General features: G+C 44.0%; 1 protein-coding gene across 2 annotated transcripts in view; it reads left to right on the top strand.

Moving 5' to 3' along the window:
- Window positions 1-20,012, top strand: part of ccne2 (cyclin E2) — a 58,001-nt gene that overhangs the window by 20,494 nt on the left and 17,495 nt on the right. Inside the window, exons 1-5 of one of the 2 annotated variants that reach the window (XM_059985140.1) lie at window positions 15,760-15,784; window positions 16,516-16,542; window positions 16,633-16,711; window positions 16,794-16,856; window positions 19,047-19,201. In XM_059985140.1, the coding sequence (XP_059841123.1) occupies window positions 16,529-16,542; window positions 16,633-16,711; window positions 16,794-16,856; window positions 19,047-19,201 (311 nt within the window). In that variant the 5' untranslated portion in view covers window positions 15,760-15,784; window positions 16,516-16,528. Of the gene's footprint in view, window positions 1-15,759; window positions 15,785-16,515; window positions 16,543-16,632; window positions 16,712-16,793; window positions 16,857-19,046; window positions 19,202-20,012 lie in introns of those variants that run through there. The other variant, XM_059985131.1, reaches the window with a different exon arrangement.

Genomic DNA, 20,012 nt, shown 5'->3' with positions numbered 1-20,012 from the left:
CACCCATTCACTGCTACCCTTTGCTTTCTATCTGCCAACCAGTTTTCTATCCATGTTGAAACCCTGCCCCCAATGCCATGAGCTCTGATTTTACTCACCAATCTCCTATGTGGCACCTTATCGAATGCCTTCTGAAAATCTAGGTACACAACATCTACTGGCTTACCCTCGTCTAACATCCTTGTTACACCCTCAAAAAAACTCCCAACAGATTAGTCAGATTAGTCTTGGTGTAACTGGTGAAATATTTTGCTGTTTAATGGATGAGCTCTAATTCTGTTGATATTACAAGAGCCATACTTTAAAATAGTTGCTGGGTGAAGTTTTGTACTGCGCGGTGTTAACAGTGTATTACAGACAGACTTGGATTTTTTTCATAAATGCTAATAAACCAGCGTGTCATCCTATCCTATATGGTGCACAAGAAATCATGTTCCTAATCAGAATGCTTGTATCTTCAATATACATTTTCAGTTTGTCATAGATTGATTCTCCATTGATAATTGTTTTTAACATTTTACAAAAGAGAATCTCTTCATAAACTTTTCCATTTTTGATGAATTGTACATATGCCATTAGCAATGCCTCCATGTTTCACACGGTTGACTCATCCAGTTGTTTCCCACATTTTGTAGCTCTGCGTATAGTTGATGCTGAATATCTTCACTCGTTTCCTCAATAGGATGAGCTACAGAATTATTAGGCAGAGGAATTGATTTTAAAATACTGGTATCTATTTTGAGAACTGTGGTAACCACTTCTAATACAACAGGTATTATTAATCTTTCACCATTATGAGATTCTCCACACTTTGCTATCATTTTGTAAGTGTCATAAGAAGCAATGAGACCACTATCAAGGTCATTTTTAGCTTTCTTAGCAAATGACTCGAGTGCGCAATGCTTTTCAAATACTTTTATCTTCTGCGACTGAGTAATACCGCAGTAGCCTTTTGAGGGTGTTTTTACAGAAGTTGATGGTTCCATGGCTTCATTAGACAGTACAGTATTAACAGTAAGACACAGATCTGACGGGAACTGATAAAACCACACTCCCGGTGTGTGACATTGTATGTGGGTAGTTTGTTTCTTTGCAGCATTAGAATCCAAGGCTTCACCGCCTTCAGACTTAGAAATCGCACTGTACTGTACGTATTTATCCATCATTAACAGGGCTAAATTTTTTAAAAATCACAAACCGGGAACGCCTATCGGATGTTGACACGGATGAAGCAGGGGTAGTGTCACGCAAAGGAACGGCGAGGAGAAGATAGCAATGAACATTACTTTCGCAGGGATCCAGATTGGAATCTGAATGTTAATCGGGATAGAGTGGTGTTGCGCAAGCTAACTTTATACTATTCCAGTTAACTCGATTGACCAATCACCTAAGGTCTCATAATCTCCAGAGATGAATCTTGACCGCACGTATGAAGCCGAGGTCGCTCTGAAGATCTCGGAGTCGACAGTTCACAGTTTGGTTCCGGCCGGCGCTGTGTTGCACGACCTGTTTTCCGTAGATCTGTGGAGGAAGGTGAGAGAGTGTACTTACCAGCTTACCAGCTGTTAAATTGCAGGAACTCGTTCCATGCCACGACTGAAGGGGAACTGTTGGGCACCCTGGTTGCTGATTTATCCATCCCCGATAGTGTCAGTTCGGTTGGTAAGGTCGGGTGAGATTGCCGAGTCTCCGATGTATTATGGCGAGTGTTCCCTCACTGCAGAGTGCGGTTCTTCCTGTGTTCCAGTGCCTCCTTCTTTTTTGGAAGAGTTAGGATGCCGCTTACCGCCCCCCCCCCCCCGACGCCTTCTATTCCCCTAATGCCCCGTTAGGACAAGGATAAGTGATCTTGCAGTAAAGGAGCCATTAGGAGGTAGTGATCATAATATGATAAGTTTTTATCTGCAATTTGAGAAGGATAAGGGCAGCTCGGAGGTGTCAGTGTTGCAGATGAACAAAGGAGACTATGGAGCCATGAGGGAGGAGCTGGTCAAAGTTGAATGGACGGATATCCTAGCAGAAAAGACAGTGGGACAGCAATGGCAGGTATTCTTGGGAATAATGCACAAGGTGCAAAATCAGTTCATCCCCCAGAAAAGGAAGGATTCAAAAGGGGGAAGGAGGCCACAGTGGTTGACAAAGGAAGTCAGAGATTCCATAGCATTAAAAAAAAGGAAGTATGACAGAGCTAAGGTGAGTGGGAGGACTGATGATTGGGAAGTTTTTAAGGAACATCAGAACTTAACTAAAAAGACAATACGGGGAGAAAAAAATGAGGTACGAACACAAGCTAGCCAGGAATATAAATGAAGATAGATAAAGCTTTTTTAAGTATGTGAAGAGAAAGAAGATAGTTAAGAACAATGTTGGGCCCTTGAAGAATGAATTGGGTGAAATTGTAATGGGAAACAGAAATGGCAGAAGAATTTAATGAGTACTTTAGATCTGTCTTCACTAGGGAAGGCACAAGCAATCTCCCAGATGTATGGATGGGCCAAGGACATAGGGTAACAGAGGAAATGAAACAGATTGACATTAGGAAGGAAACGGTGATGAGAAAAGTGATGGGGCTGAAGGCTGACAAATCCCCAGCTCCAGATGGTCTACATCCTAGGGTACTAAAGGAGGTGGCCCTGGAAATTGTGGATGCATTGGTAATCATTTTCCAATGTTCCTTAGATTCAGGATCAGTTCCTGAGGATTGGAGAATGGCTAATGCTATCCCACTTTTTAAGAAAGGAGGGAAGGAGAAAACAGAGAACTATCGACCTGTCTGCCGAACATCAGAAGTGGGGAAGATGCTAGAGTCCATTACTAAGGATGAAATAGTGGCATATCTAGATAGCAGTGATAGGATTGGGCCGAGCCAGCATGGATTTACCAAGGGTAAATCATGCTTGACTAATCTGTTGGAGTTTTTTGAGGATGTAACCAGGAAGTTAGACGGGGGAGATCCAGTGGATGTAGTGTACCTTGATTTTCAGAAGGCATTTGATAAGGTCCCACATAGGAGATTGGTGGGTAAAATCAAAGCTCATGGCATTGGGGGGAAGACATTGACATGGATAGAAAACTGGTTGGCAGATAGAAAGCAAAGGGTAGCGGTGAATGGGTGTTTCTCGGAATGGCAGGTTGTGACTAGTGGGGTGCCACAGGGCTTGGTATTGGGACCACAGCTGTTAACAATTTACATCAACGATTTGGATGAAGGCATTGAAAATAACATCAGCAAATTTGCTGATGATACTAAGCTGGGTGGCAGGGTGACATGTGATGAGGATGTTAGGAGAATTCAGGGTGACTTGGATAGGCTGGGTGAGTGGGCAGATACTTGGCAGATGACGTTTAATGTGAATAAGTGTGAGGTTATCCACTTTGGGAGTAAGAACAGGAAGGCAGATTATTATCTGAACGGTGTAGAGTTAGGTAAGGGAGAAATACAAAGAGATCTATGAGTCCTTGTTCATCAGTCACTGAAGATGAATGAGCAAGTGCAGCAGGCAGTGAAGAAGGCTAATGGAATGTTGGCCTTTATTACAAAGGGATTTGAGTACAAGAGCAAGGAAATCCTCTTGCATTTGTACAGAGTCCTGGTGAGACCACACCTGCAGTATTGTGTACAGTTTTGGTCTCCAGGGTTAAGGAAGGACATCCTGGCTGTAGAGGAAGTGCAGCGTAGATTCACGAGGTTAATTCCTGGGATGTCTGGACTGTCTTACGCAGAGAGGTTAGAGAGACTGGGCTTGTACACGCTGGTATTAAGGAGATTGAGAGGGGATCTGATTGACACATATAAGATTATTGAGGGATTGGACAAGATAGAGGCAGGAAATATGTTCCAGATGCTGGGAGAGTCCAGTACCAGAGGGCATGGTTTGAGAATAAGGGGTAGGTCATTTAGGACAGAGTTAAGGAAAAACTTCTTCTCTCAGAGAGTTGTGGGGGTCTGGAATGCACTGCCTCGGAAGGTAGTGGAGGCCAATTCTCTGGATGCTTTCAAGAAGGAGCTAGATAGGTATTTTATGGATAGGGGAATCAAGGGATATGGAGACAAGGCAGGAACCGGATATTGATAGTAGTTGATCAGCCATTATCTTAAAATGGCGATGCAGGCTCAAAGGGCCGAATGGTCTACTTCAGCACCTATTGTCTATTGTAACCGCCCACCCCCGTTGGGAATCACTGATCTATGTGGGCCTGCAGTCCACTGCAGACAGACGGGACGCTCTCGATGGTGCTCCTGTAGGAAGTTGTTAGAATGGGGGTGTGGAGACCTGCACACCTCAATCTCCTCACAAAGTGTAGATGCTGCCATGCCTTCTTCCCCGACGTGGTGTTGTGGGTCCAGGTTAGATAGTTCATTGTGTGCATGTACTAATGGACAGGTGGTTGAAGGTTTGATAAAGACATACTGAAGGACTCCCCTGAAGTATTGTACTAACTTCAGGTGCCAGTGTACTAGCACACCAGCAGTAAAAAAAAAACTAAGTGGTGGAAGAATTTGGCAGGTGGAGGAAAGGGTGAGTCAATTTTTTAGATCTAGACCTTGCATCAGGGTCAAGTTCAAATGTATAGTTTCATCTTCCAGTAGCTGCAGTCTCCAGTGTTTCAGTATGTCGGTACTCTCGATTGGAGCTCATGATATTGATCCAGAGGATAGAACCCAGAACCCTGTTGGTCCATGATGTTGTGCTAACCTACACCCAGATCAATCTGACCCCTCCTTCATAACCCTCTTTTTCTATCATCTCCATGCCTGTCTCACCAGCTCTCCTGGCAGAGTATTCCATGTACCAACCTCTCTGGAATATATTTACCTCTGACTTCCCTTGCAATTTCCTCCAGTCACCTTAAAATGATGCCCTTTGCTATTAGTCAATTCCATCCTGCCTGTTCACCCAATCTATGCCTCTTTATCAACTTGTATACCTCGATCAAGTCGTCTCTTTTGCTCCTTTTCTCCAAAGAGAAAAGTCCTAGCTTGCACAACTTTTCTTCATAAGACATGCTCTCTAATCCGGGCAGCATCCTGGTAAACCTCCTGTATACCCTCTCTAAAGCTTCTGCATCCTACCCATAATGACACAACCAGAACTGAACACAATACTCCAAATATGATCTAACCAGAGTTTTATAAAGCTGTAACATTACCTCACGGCTCTTGAACTCAGTCCCCTGAGTAGAGAAAGCCAACACACCAAACCATCCTATCAACGAGCAGCAATGTTGAATTTCTTTGCAAGTCAAGAATGAGGCACAAACTTGGTGGTTATGCTCGTTTTACTAGGTGTTGCAAGAAGAAGAAACAGACGAAGAATAAGAAGACGAGATAAAACATTCCATTCATTAGATGTAACCTGTGAAACAGCCAGACCTGCTGCAGAACAAGCTTGTTGAAAATACATAATTACTAAACATTTTCCTGAAAATTATACGTATAACAGCGATTATAGAAGGTGATTGAAATTTGCTGTTTTTCTTTGTTCGGGTTCCATGGTGTTTCTTTGTTTCGTGGCTGTCTGTGGGAAGACAAATCTCAGGGTTGTAGACTGTGCACATACTCTGATAATAAATGTGCTTTGAATCTTTGACTATAAGCAAGCATAGTAGAGTTAAACTGAAAGGAAAATAACTATTCTACACCCTAAGCAAACATGATAAAATGACTAAGTACATGGCTTTGAGAGTGGAGTCCACAAAGCCATAGTTGGCAGCTTATCCACAACCTGTCAAATGTTCCGAATGGCGTGCATCTCAAATAGCCGCTGACACCGAGTCCAGCTCCTGGCATTCACGTATTGGTTCAGTTACTAAGCCTGGTGCAATCATTTCCACTGACAGGAGAAGAGGCAAAGACAGGTTACTGGCACCTTAAAACCAGACTCTTCAGGCAGATGGGGCTTGTCAGCCATGGTTGGCAGCTCATCTAGAAGTAAACCTCTGATCTCAAAGCTGCACTGCCTGGGGTCAGCTTCAGGAGTAGCTGTCTAGGGAAAATTCCCGAGTTGGAGTCCCTAAGGCAGTCCTATGTTGAGTTCAACACTGACTGGCAATTCCTGCAATGCTGCTGGTGCCAAATTGTATCGGTCTCTGCCGTTTCTTTGGGTTCATCAGGTGTATGGAGACAGGGAGCCTGCTGCAGGAGGAACAGGTCGTTCTCCATATCATACTGAGCCATAGAGAAATGCAACACAGAAACAGACCCTTTGGTATATCTAGTCCAAACCATTTAACCTTCCTACTCTATACGATTGGTTAGATGTGACCTATCATACACAAACCCATGCTGACAATCATAAATCAGTACATGTCTATCCAAATACTCGTATGTCCAATCCCTTAGCATACCTTCCAATAACTTTCCCACTACTGATGTCAGGCTCACCGGCTTATAATTTCCTCAATTAGTTTTAGAACCTTTCTTAAACTGTGGGATAACTTGGGCTATCCTTCAATCCTCTGGTCCCTCACCTGTCGCTAAGGATAATTTAAATATCTGTGCTTAGGACCCTGGCAATTTCTGTATTTGTCTCACGCAGGGTCTGAGGGAAAACGTTGTCAGTCCCTGTTGATTTATCCACCCTAATGTGCCTCGAGACAGCGAACAGCTCCTTCTCTGTAACCTGTACAGGATCCATGAAGTTGATGTTGCTCTCCCTCACTTCCATAGACAGTGTCTGTCTCCCTAGTAAATACAGATGCAAAACAAACTCATTTATGCACTCCTCCATCTCTTTTGGCTCCACGCATGGATTACCATTCTGATCGTCCAGAGGACCAACTTTGTCCCTTGCAATCCTTTTGCTCTTAACATACACATCTGTAGAATCCCTTTGAATTCTCCTTCACCTTGTCTGCCAGGGCAAATTCATGCCTTCTGTTAGCCACCCTGATTTCTTTCTTTAAGTGTTTTCTTGCATTTCTTGTCCTCCATTAACACCTCACTTCTTCCTACCTGCCTATATCTGCTATGCACCTCTTTTTCTTTCTTAACCAGTGTGTTAATATCTCTTGAAAACTAAAGATTCCTAAACTTGTTATCTTTGCCTTTTATTCTGACAGGCACATACTGTACAAGCTTGGTTCTCTCAAAATTTCACTTTTGAAAGCCTTCCAGGTACACCTTAGCCAGAAAACAGCCTGTCCCCATCCACACTCGCCAGATTATTTGTATCGTCTGTAAACTTGACCACAAAGCCATCAATTCCATCATTCAAATCATTGACATATAATGTAAAAAAAACAGCAGTGGCAACGTAGATCACCGTGGATTACCACTAGTCACCAGCAGCCAAACAGAAAAGGCTCCATTTTCCCCCACCCTTTGTCTCCGCTAATCAGCCAATCTTTCATCTATGCTCATATCTTTCTAGTAATATCATGGGCTCTTAACTTGTAGCACCTGGTCAAAGGCCTTCTGGAAATACAAGTACACAACATCAACCTGTTCTCCTTTGTCTATCCTGCTTGATATTTCTTCAAAGAATTCCAGCAGATCTGGCAGGCAAGATTTTCCCTTGAGGAAACCATGCTGGCTACAGCCTATTTTATCATGTGCCTCCAAGTATTGCAAAACCACATCCTTAACAATCAACTCCAAGATCTTCACAACCACTGAGGTCAGACTAACTGGCCTATAATTTCCTTTCTTCTACCATTTTGAAGAATGGAGTGACTTTCGTAACTTCCCAGTCTTCTGGAACCATGCTAAAATCTTTGGGTTCTTGAAGTATGCCTCCACGATCTCTTCAGCCACTGCTTTCAGAACCCTGAGGTGTATCCATCTGGTCCAGGTGACTTATCTACCTTCAGACCTTTCAATTTCTCAAGCACCATCTCCTCTGGCATACTGCTGGTGTCTTCCTCACTGAAGACGAGTATTAATGGTAAGACATTAGACAGTGTGGAGGATCAGAGGGGTCTTGGGGTTGGAGTCCATAGGACGCTCAAAGCAGCTATGCAGGTTGACTCTGTGGTTAAGAAGGCATACGGTGTATTGGCCTTCATCAATTGTGGAATTGAATTTAGGAGCCAAGAGGTAATGTTGCAGCTATATAGGACCCTGGTCAGACCCCACTTGGAGTATTGTGCTCAGTTCTGGTCGCCTCACTACAGGAAGGATGTGGAAGGCATAGAAAGGGTGCAGAGGAGATTTACAAGTATGTTGTCTAGATTGGGGAGCATGCTTTATGAAAACAGGTTGAGTGAACTCAGCCTTTTCTGCTCAGAGCGACAGAGGGTGAGAGGTGACCTGATAGAGGTGTATAAGATGATGAGAGGCATTGATCATGTGGATAGTTAGAGGCTTTTTCCCAGGGCTGTAATGGTTGCTACAAGAAGACACAGGTTAGTAGGTACAGAGGAGATGTCAAGGTTAAGTTTTTTACTCAGGGAATGGTGAGTGCATGGAATGGGCTGCTGGCAACAGTGGTGGAGGTGGATAAGATAGGGTCTTTTAAGTGGCTTTTAGATAGGTACATGGAGCTTAGGAAAATAGAGGGCTATAGGTAAGCCTAGTAATTTCTAAGTTAGGGGCATGTTTGGCACAACTTTGTGGGCCAAAGGGCCTGTATTGTGCTGTAGGTTTTCTATGTTTCTAAACTGCTTAAGCAGTTGGTCTGCCATTTCTTTGTCTCCCATTACCAACTCTCCTGCAACATTATCCAGTGGTCTGATATATACTCTTGCCTCTCTTTTGCACATTACATACCGAAAGAAAATTTTGGTATCTTATTTAATATTATTGGATAGCTTACTTTCTTGCTCCATCTTTACTTTCCTAATGACTTTTTAGTTGCCTTCTGTTGATTTTTAAAAACTTCTCAATCCTCTAACTTCCCACTAATATTTGCTCTATTATATGTGCTCTCTTTGGCTTTTATGTTGGTTTTGACTGCACTTGTCAGCCACGGTTGCGACACCTTGCCTTTAGAATGCTTCTTCTTTGGGGTGTATCTATCTTGTGCCTTCCAAGTTGCTCTCAGAAACTCCAGCCATTGCTGCTTTGTCATCATCTCTGCTTGTGTTCCATTCCAATCAGATTTGGCCAGCTCTTCACTCATGGCTCTGCAATTCCCTTTACTCCACTGTAATACTGATATATCTAATACTAATTAGCTTCTCCTTTTAAAATTGCAGTGTGAATTCTATTATGTTATGATCTCTTCCCCTAAGTATTCCTTTACCTTAAGCTCAATGCTGGTTCACTTTGCAATACCTAATCCAGAGTAGCTGATTTCCTAGTGGGCTCAATCACGAGCTGCTCTAAAAACCCATCTTGTAGACGTTCTACAAATCCCCTTTGGGATCCAGCATCAACCTGATTTTCCCTGTCTACCTGCATATTGAAATTCCTGTGACTGTTGAATTATTGGCCTTTTGACTTGGATTTTCTATCTCTCATTTTAATTTGTATACCACATCTTCGCTACTGTTCAGAAGCCTCTATGTAACTCACTTCAGGGTCCTTTTGCCCTTGGAGTTTCTTAACTGTACCTAACAACAATCCTTCTGATCCCACGTCACCTCTTTCTATTAACTTGATTTCATTTTTTACTGACAGAGCCATGCCATACCCTCTGCCTACCTGCCTGTACTTTTGATACAATGTGTATCCTTGGGCATTAAGCTCCCAGCTATAATCTTTTTTCAGCCATGATTCAGTGATGCCCAAATATCATACATGCCTATCTATAACTATGCTACGTTTTAATATGAATGGTTGTGTGTAAGGGAGCTCTTCAGAATGGAGGGACCTTGTATGCAGAACCAAGAGAGATTCTGCAGAAGCTGGAAATCCAGAGCAACAGACAGGAACTTGGGAAGTTAGGCTGCATCTATGGAGGGGAATAAACAGCTATTTCAAGCTGAATCCCTGCACCAGGACTGGAGGGAAGTGTCCAGAAGTTGTTTCCAGTGCTGATGGGTTTCAGCTCAAAAACATTATTCCTCTCCATTGGAGCTGCCTGACCTGCTGAGTTCCTGCAGCATTTCAGGATTCATGAGTCAAGATTGCTCGTTTAACGTTGTGTGTGTGACCATTCTTCAGTCATTGAGTCATTCTGGTTGAATGCTACATTGATTAGATCAAATTAAATTTGCACTGGAAAAGAGCACAGACATTTAGCATGTCTGAGAGATTCTGCAGATGCTGGAAATCCAGAGCAACGCCCATAAAATGCTGGAGGATCTCAGCAGGTCAGGCAGTGGCTATGGAGAGGAATAAACAGTTGATGTTTTGGATTGAGATACGTTATCCCCACTGGAAAGGAAGGGGGAAGAAGCTGCTTATGTCCTGATAAAGAGTTGGTCCTAAACATCAACTTTTATTTCCATAGATGTTGTCTGACCCACTGAGTTCCTCCAGCAGTTTGTGTGTGTGTGGCTGTATTTCAGTTAGACCCTAAGACCTGTGAAGCAGTGATAGACAGGAGCTACAGGGAGATAGTTACCCCAAGGCTACAGGAGACACAAATGGGTGACAGCTTGGAGAGGGAAGGGAGAATTTCAGATAGTGGAAGACACTCCTGTGGCTGTCCCCCTCAACAATAAGTACTCAATTTTGAGTACTGTTGTGGGGGATGATGGGGTGACCTACCTGGGGGAAGCATTAGCGATCGTGCCTCTGGCACTGACTCTGGCCCTGTAGCTCAGAAGAGTAGGGAACTGAAGAGAATGGCAACAGTAATAGGGGACTCTATTGTCATGGTGACAGATAGGACGCGAAAAGGAAACACAGATGACAGTTTGCCTCCCAGATGTCAGGGTCAGCAATGTCTCTGAACACGTCCACCATATCCAGAAAAAGGACGGTGAGCAGCCAAAAGTCGTGGTACATATTGGTACCAATGACATAGGAAGTAAAAGGGAGGAGATCCTGAAAAAAGAATACAAGGAAGCTGTGAAGCAGGACCTCAAAGGTAGTAATCTCGGGATTGCTGACGGTGCCACGTGACAGTGAGGATAGGGATAGAATGAGATGGCTGAAGAATTGGAGAAGGTGCCTTGGATTCAGATTTCTGAATATTTAGGATCTTTTCTGGGGCTGGTGTGACCTGTACAAAAGGGACGGGTTGCACTTGAATCCGAGAGGGACCAATATTCTTACGGGCAGACTTGCTAGAACTGTTGAGAGTGGTTTAAGATAATATGGCAGGGGTACAAATGCAGACAAAGCAAATTGTACCACAGAGGCAAAATTCAAAAGGGTGAAGAATACAGGAATGAAGATGCTCTTTTTAAATACGCATAGCATTCAGAATAAGGTGAACAAACTCGTGGCGCAATTAGAGATTGGTCGGTTTGACGTGGGCATTACTGAGTCGTGGCTGAAAGAAACTCATAGTTGGGAGTTTAATATCAAAGGATATACCTTGCATTGAAAGGACAGGCAGGAAAGCATGGGTGGTGGTGTTGCTCTGTTGATAAGAGATGGGATTAGATCTTTGTGGGTGGAGTTAAATTGTAAGGGTAAAATAAATGATTACTGGAATCATATATAGACTTTCAAATAGTAGCCAAGATGTGGGGTTGAGATTGCAAAGGAAGCTGGAAAGGACATGTAATAAGGGTTTGTAATAATCACAATTGTAATGGGGGACTTCAATATGCAAGGGGATTAGGAAAAACAAGTTGGTTGGATTGCAAAAGAGAGAATTTGTTGAATACCTACAAGATGGCTTGTTAGAGCTGTTTGTGCTTGAGCCTACTTGGGGAAAGGTTATCTTAGATTGGGTGTTGGTAATAATCCAGGTCTTACTAGGGAGCTTAATGTAAGGGAACCCTTAGGAGGCAGTATTCATAATGTGATTGAATTCATACTGTGATTTGAGAGGGAGAAGCACAACTCACACATATCAGTATCACAATGGGAATTACAGAGGCATGAGAGAGGAGCTTGCCCAGGTGGATTGGAGGAGGATACTGGTGGGGATGACGGCAGAGCAGAGGTGGCTGAAATTTCTGGGAATAGGTCACAAGGCGTAGTGGGAAGTTGGATAATTGGGAAGCTTTTAAAATCTAACAAAAGGCAACTAAAAAAAATATAAAAGGGAAAAGATGAAATATAAAGCGTGATACTAAAAGTATTTTCAGTTATATAAAGAGTAAAAGGGAGGTGAGAGTTGATATTGGACCATTGGAAAATGATGCTGGTGAGGTAGCAATGAGGGTGAAAGAAATGGCAGATGAACTTAATGGATGCTTTACATCTGCCTTCACTGTGGAAGACACGAGCAGGGTACCAAAGTTCCGTGAGTGTTAGGGAGCAGGAGTGAGTGGCATTGATATTTCAAAGGAAAAAGTACAAGGGAAGCTCGAAGGTTTTAAGGTGGATAAGTCACCTGAGCCAGAAAGACTACATCGCAGAGTCCTGAGGGAGATTGCTGAAGAGATAACAGATGCATTTGTAATGATCTTTCATGAATCACTTTATTCTGGGCAAGGTCTCGGAGGACTGGAAGATTCTATTTGGGTAGCCTTCAACCTGACGGCATGAACATCAATTGCTCAAACTTCCAGTAAATGCCCCAACCACCCCCCCTCAACATTTCCCACCCCCTTTCCCTCTCTCACCTTATCTCCTTGCCCACCCATCACCTCCCTCTGGTGCTCCTCCCTCTTTTTCTTTCTTTCATGGCCTTCTGTCTCTTTCACCAAACAACTTCCCAGCTCTTTACCTCACCTTCCCCCTCCAGGTTTCACCGATCACCTTGTGTTTCTCTCTCCCCTCCCCCACCCTTTAAATCTACTCCTCAGCATTTTTCTCCAGTCCTGCCGAAGGGTTTCAGCCCGAAATGTCGACTGTACTCTTCTCCATAGATGCTGCCTGGCCTGCTTAGTTCCTCCAGAATTTTGTGTGTGTTGCTTGAATTTCCAACAACTGCAGATTTTCCCTTGTTTGTGATTGCAATTGTCACTCTCTTAAGAAGGGAGGAAAGAAGGAAATTACAGATCAGTTAACCTAACCTTAGTGGTTGGAGAATTGTTAGAGCCTAATATTATATAACCATATAACTATATAACAATTACAGCACGGAAACAGGCCATCTTGGCCCTTCTAGTCCATGCTGAATGCTTACTCTCACCTATTAGTTTTGCTACAATAAGTGTATGGGACACTGGAAAAATGTTGAATTTCCCCTCGGGGATAAATAAAGTATCTATCTATCTATCTATCTAGTCTCACTGGCCCGCACTCAGCCCATAACCCTACATTCCTTTCCTGTCCATATACCTATCCATTTTTACTTTAAATGACAATACCGAACCTGCCTCTACCACTTCTACTGGAAGCTCGTTCCACACAGCTACCACTCTCTGAGTAAAGAAGTTCCCCCTCATGTTACCCTTAAACCTTTTCCCCTTAACTCTCAACTCATATCCTCTTGTTTGAATCTCCCCTACTCTCAATGGAAAAAGCCTATCCAGGATGATATTAAGGATGAGGTTTCGAGGTACTTGGAGATTAATGATAGAATAAGCCAAAGTCATCATGGTTTCTGTAAAGGGAAATCTTGTCTGATAAATCTGTTAGAGTTCTTTGAGGAACTAACATGAATCAGAATCAGTATCAGGTTTATTATCACCGGCATGTGACGTGAAATTTGTTACCTTAGCAGCAGCAGTTCAATGCAATACGTAATCTAGCAGAGAGAGAGAGAAAAAATAAAATAAAACATAATAATAAATGAACAAGTAAATCAATTACATATATTTAATAGATTTTTAAAAAATGTCCAAAAACCGAAATACTGTATTTTTTTTAAAGTGAGGTAATGTTCATGGGTTCAATGTCCATTTAGGAATCGGATGGCAGAGGGGAAGAAGCTGTTCCTGAATCACTGTGTTCCTTCAGGCTTCTGTACCTCCTACCTGATAGTAACAGTGAGAAAAGGGCATGCCCTGGGTGCTGAAGGTCCTTAATAATGGCTGCTGCCTTTCTGAGACACAGGGTGGACAAAGGAAAGGCAGTGGATGTCATTTACTTAGATTTTCAGAAAGCATTTGATAAGGAGCCACACATGAGGCTGTTTAACAAGATAAAATCCTGTGATGTTACAGGAAAGATACTGGCATGGATAGAGGAATGGCTGACAGGCAGGAGGCAGTGAGTGTAAATAAAAGGGGCTGTTTCTGCTTGGCTGCCAGTGTTCCTCAGGGGTCAGTATTGGGACCGCTACTTTTCACATTGTTTGTCAGTGGAATTGATAGCTTTGTGGCAAAGTTTGCAGATGATATGGAGATAGGTCAAAGGGTAGATAGTGCTGAGGAAGCAATGCGATTGTAGCAGGATTCAGACAAATTGAAAGAATGGGCAAAGAAATGGCAGAGGGAATACAGTGTTGGGAAATGTATGATAATGCATTTTAGTAACAGGAACAATATTGCAGAATATTATCTAAATGTGGAGAAGGTTCAAACATCAGAGATGCAGAGGGACTTAGGTGACCTGGTGCAAGACTCCCAGAACGTTTACAGTCTGAGCCTGTTTTACCATATTGGCATTTACTTAGTGGAATAGAATTCTAGGTGAATAATCCAGTGAGATAGTGCTGAGCCTCTATAAGACACCAGTCAGATTGCATTTGGGGTACTGTCAATAGTTTTGGGTCCCATATCTCAGAAAGGATGTGTTGTAATTTGAGAGAGTCCAGAGGAGGTTCACGAGGATGATTCTGGGAATGAAGGGGTTCACATATGAGGAGCATTTTACAACTTTGGGCCTGTACTTGCTGGAACTTAGAAGAATGTGGGGGGGGGGGGATCTCATTGAAACCTACTGAATATTGAAGGGACTAAATAGGATGGACGTGGAGAAGATGTTTCCTACGATGGAATGACAGAGCAGACTCGATGGGCTGAATGGCCCAATTCTGCTCCTCTGTCTTTTGGTCTTATGGCCTATAAAACATAGGAGCAGAATTAGGCCATCATCCCTCAGGCAACGCCATTCTCCTGCCTTCCCTCTGTAACCTTTGACACCCTGACCTACGCCCCTCCGCTTTGTATATACCCAATGACTTAGAAGCAACCCACCCAAAATGCCGGAGGAGCTCAGCAGGCCAGGCAGCATCTGTGGAAACGAGTAAACAGTCGACGTTTCGGGCCGAGACCCTTCATCAGGGCTGTTTACTCATTTCCATAGACTCCAGCATTTTGCATGTGTCCGCAGAACGTCTGGTTGTGATTTACTACGCAGTGACTTGGTCTCCACAGCTGCCCGTGGCAATGACTTCCTCAGATTCAACACCCTCTGGTTAAAGGGTGCTCCTTGTCTCTGTTCCGAAGGGATTCGGAGGCTGCACCCTCTGGTCTTGGACTCGGCCACCGTCGGAAACATCCACTCTGGGTTCAGGCCGAACGCTGCTGGAGGATGGAGGAGGCAATGCCCGCCGGTCGGGTTGGAGTCAGTGTTTCTCGGCTGTGACAGCCCGAATCGGAGCTGTGTTTACATTCGGAGCCAGACTCACGTTGCGCCGCCGACTTGTTGCGGCGATTGGTGTCTTTTAAATCCCCTCCCCGGGGGCGGGGCCGGAGGCGGCTCCAGAAACTAGCGGGCAATTTCTCCAAAATTAAAACATTTCAAAATTATCATCTGCCCAAGCGAAGCACGTTTTGGATTAACAAAGATATCCTGAGTCGGTCATATTGAGAAATAGTCGAGCCGGGGGGAAAGTGGGTTTTTGGTTCACCTGGGTGACACATGCGCATTGGATTTGTTCCCTTGTTAAAAGTGTTGGCGCCGGCGCCAGCGGAGACTTTCTGGGCAGCGGTAGCAGCCGGGGTAAGAGGCACTTTCACTCCCTCGAACCGTGCATGCAGGCTCTGTCCTGAAAAATATCCAGCCTGTTCCTAAAGTGGCGGGAGGGAAGCGAATGCACTCATGTGTATAACCGGCTCGCGAAATTATTAATGGGAGCCAGCGCCGGGCTCTTTAAGCGCTGCATGCATTTAATTCACCGGCTTCTGTCTAAGTGTGTGTTTGTGTAAAAAAAGTTCAGCTTGGAGACAGTTCTGTGACCGTGATTTGAAGGCGAAGTGGAAAATTGCGATATTGAGGTTATTTGGTGCAAAGGCGAGTGTTTCTAATAGAGTTGGCGGCTGTTCTGAGAGCGTGTCCAATCCAGGCTTTACCCGCTCTGTGTAAATTGGCGCGGAACCGGGTGGGACATCAAATAACCTTAAAAATATCAAAGACGTACTCTTCATACTTCACCAGCAACCCAATTAATGACAAATATATTGAGGATAGTATAAATCAGGTTGCTACGGGGTGTTTATTTTGAGTGGATATAATATTAAAGTTTAAGTCGACTGTTGCTCATGCGCCAAAGGGCAGATTCAAAGGAACCACTTTTGCAAAAAAAAAGCCCTTTCGGTTACATTTTCATTAAATATCCTCTTATTTTTTAAAAATATAGATGACATTGAGGCTGACATGAAGTTAATGTCATGGGTCTTTTTGTAAAATATCAAGATTGTGTATGTAATATTTTACGATTGATATTTTTACAGGATTTTCAAGAGGATGTCGAGACGCAGGTGAAGAAATATTTATTTTTCATGTTTTTGGCGGGGGGTGCGGGTGAGATGGAGGTGATACTTATGATCGACCCTGTCTGTTTTAAACAGTGATCGTTTACAAGCTAGGCAGGCAAAAGTGGAGGAACAAAGGAATGGCCCCGCGCAGTGCAAGAGGAGGAAATCTGAAGTAAGTGTATAATTGAACAACGTTTCACACCAAAAAAAAGCTATACAGCTGGCTGGTACAGTAACAAGTTATTTCATTGTAGGAGTGCAAGCAACGTTGCCACGAAGCAGAAGTTAATAGGAGAAGACATCAGTTCCAGATACAGGTAGAGGATTCCTACTGGCATCTTTGTGGGGACTATTATAAGAATTGGCGTCGATGTGGACAGGGTTACTGCAGAGAAGTACCAAATGCTCTCCCCGGGTAAAACGAGGTGGGGTACAACAAATTTCAGCATCTCTGCCAGTGATATTAAGACCATAGATAATGGAGCGGGACCAGGCCATTCGGTCCATCGAGTCTGCTCCACCATTCCATCATGGCTGATGAATTATCCCACTCAACCCCGTACTTCTACATTCCCCTGTAACCTTTGACACCCTTTAACTTATTAACCTCCGCTGTAAATATACCCAATGACTTGGCCTCCTTATTAAACTTGCTTCTGATGGTCCAATATTGTTGGGGGGGGGGTGGAGGAGGTATATTTTGGGTAGGATTGTGCATTTTATTCAAATAAGCGAACAGTATATATTTTGATGCTTTAATTGTGCACCCGATGGCCAGGCGGTATTAGCGTCCGGACAGTAGTGATGGCTCGGTGTGTCGGAGCTTTGATGAATTTGGGTGTTATTTTGATTTTGAGCTCGGGATTATGTGGACGGGACGTGCCGAGTTAGCGCGCTGTCCCGCCGGCCGCCGGTTCCGGCTTCTCCCGGGAGGGAGGGAGGTCCTTGGCGGCGGCGCGCCCGCCTTGCAGGCACTGGGAGGTGGGGGGTGCGGTGGAGAAGGGATTTTCAATTCCCGCACTAAAGTTTAAAGTAAAAGCCCGCCCGGAAACAGGAATATATATTTTTATTTCGAGAGAAAATGCAGAGTGTTTTCCCATTGTGCTCAGTGGTTGGCGGGCGAACTTTTCGCACCGCGGTTGGGGTGCGGGTGCGGGCGAAGAGTATCTTCCCCCAACACCCCCATCCTGTACAGGAATTGTGCAAACTTATCAAACCCTGAGTAGAGGGTCCTCGGGGTTGAATTTGCAACCTGGGGCTAGCAGAGCGGCGGGAAGTTCAGCAGGGTCCCCCGCGTTATGCACTGGCGACCCCGGTTTTAACCCGCAGAGCCGATGCATTAAACAGGGTCGGAGTGACCAGTGTGTGGCTTTGAATTGGGGGGTCGAAGCGGCCGAACCGAGTCGTTAAATTAAGACGGAAATGAATAAACGCGGGAAGTTTTCCCTCGCGAACGTTTAGCGGGGGAAATCAGGGGTGGAATGTGAGTGACATTCCGGCCTCGGATGCTGCGGGTTCTCGCCTTAACCCGGGGCTCGTCCATTCCTAACGCTGTTCGGCATGACACTGATGTCTTTTCATTCATCGTCACTCCATTATTGCTGCCGCCTTCCATCAGTCTCAACAGAGCTGGTAACTCCGAGATGCTAGACCCTGGGGTGTGGGGGGGGGGGGGGAATCAATTATTTTGAACAGCTTTCCCATTCTAAATTACTGTGAACCTGTGTTTAATTTTGTACATAAGATGGAATTAGTAGCAGCAAGAAAATATGTGTGCCTCAGTATTTTATAGTTTTTGAAATACTGCGACCAGCAGAGGGAGCTTAAAATTCAAAGTTCAAATGTTACTAATCAAAGTGCATATTTCACCGTGTGCAAGCCTGAGGTTCATTCTCTTGCGGGCATACTCAGTAAACCTATAGAATAATAACTATTAACAGAATCAGTGAAAGACTGCCCAACTAGGGTATTCACCAAGGACAGCAAGGCTGCAAATATATTTACATAGCAATAATTTAGCAGGGAAATGAGATGGAGGGTCCTTGAAAGTGAGCCCATAGGTTGTGCGAACATTTCAGTGATGGGGTGAGTAGTTAGCCCTTCTGGTTCAGGAGCCCAATGTTTGAAGGATGATAATTGTTGCTGAGCCTGGTGGAGTGATTTCTGAGGCTCCTGTACCTCCTTCCTGATGGCGGCAGTGAGATGGGGGTCCTTGAATTCCTGTGACAGTACTCCCTGTAGGATCTGCTCAGTGGTGGGGAGGATTTCACCTGTGATGGACTGGGCCGTTTCCACTACTTTTTGCAGGATTTTCTTCTCAAGGGCATTGGTGTTTCCATACCAGGCTGAGGCAGCCAGTCAATACACTCCACCACACACCTGCGGAAGTCTGTCAAAGTTTTGGATGTCTTGCTGAATCTTCTAAGAAAGTGGAAGTGCTGCTGTGCTCTGAATGTTTGTAATAGCATTTGATCAGAGCTCTGAATTACAATCTTCTTTTTTGACAGAGTTGTTGGGCTCCCATTGCACCTGGAGGTGTTAGTCCGTGTGTCCTTATCCCCACACCCCACAAAGAGAACGATCGCATTGAAGACTTCTCCAAGTTCTCACAATATAGGTTCAAAAATTTATTCCTAAACAAATCACCGCTACCACCTCTTGGGTAAGTACCCTGCCGCATAGGATTTGGGGCAACATTTCAGTGGAAAGCTTCTAAATCTTCACCTCAGGTGTCTGTGTTTGCCAAAAGTCTGCAGGAATGGTGTGTGTGATGGTTAAAATTTCAGTGCAGCTGAAGTTTTATCTATTGGCTGAGAAGTGGATTATAAGTCCATGTTTTAGCATGGTACTGTAGCAGTTAGTGCGACACTGTACAGCTCTGGATGATGGAGTTCAGAGTTCAGTTCCAGTGTCCTCTATAAGCATGTCTCTGTGTTCTCCCCTGTGGCTTTTCTCCGGTTCCCTCCCACAGTCCAGAGACATTCTGGTTAGAAGGTTAGTTGGTTATTGTAATTGTCCCATGAGTAGGCTCAGGTATGATTGGGGGTTGCTGGGTGGTGGGGCACATTGGGCCTAATTTGCATTATATCTCTAAATAAATAAAATAGATAATAATTTGAGCACCCTAGTTTTTTTTGTTTACAGTAGAGAGATTGTGTCCATAGCCTGAACATGGAACATTATTTATTGAGAAATAGCACAGAATAGGCCTTCTGGCCCTTCATGCCATGTAACAACCCCAGATTTAATCCTACCCTCATCAAGGGTACAGCGCAGAAAGGTCCTTTGCCCACTATAATGTGCTCATTTTTTAACCTAATCTAATATCACCCTAACCAGCCCATAACCTTAACACAATGGGTTAAAGTTAGTTCGAGATGCGAACATTTTTAATTATAATAATGACTAACAATTTCAGCTATAGGGAGTGTCAGATTATATTCTTGGGCAGTTCAGTTGTGATTGAAGTTCCC

Source organism: Hypanus sabinus, chromosome 1 (genome assembly GCF_030144855.1).
Source record: "Hypanus sabinus isolate sHypSab1 chromosome 1, sHypSab1.hap1, whole genome shotgun sequence".
Classification (NCBI taxonomy): domain Eukaryota; kingdom Metazoa; phylum Chordata; class Chondrichthyes; order Myliobatiformes; family Dasyatidae; genus Hypanus; species Hypanus sabinus.
Note: the sequence above shows the minus strand (reverse complement) of the source record. Positions and strands in the feature narration are given on the sequence as shown.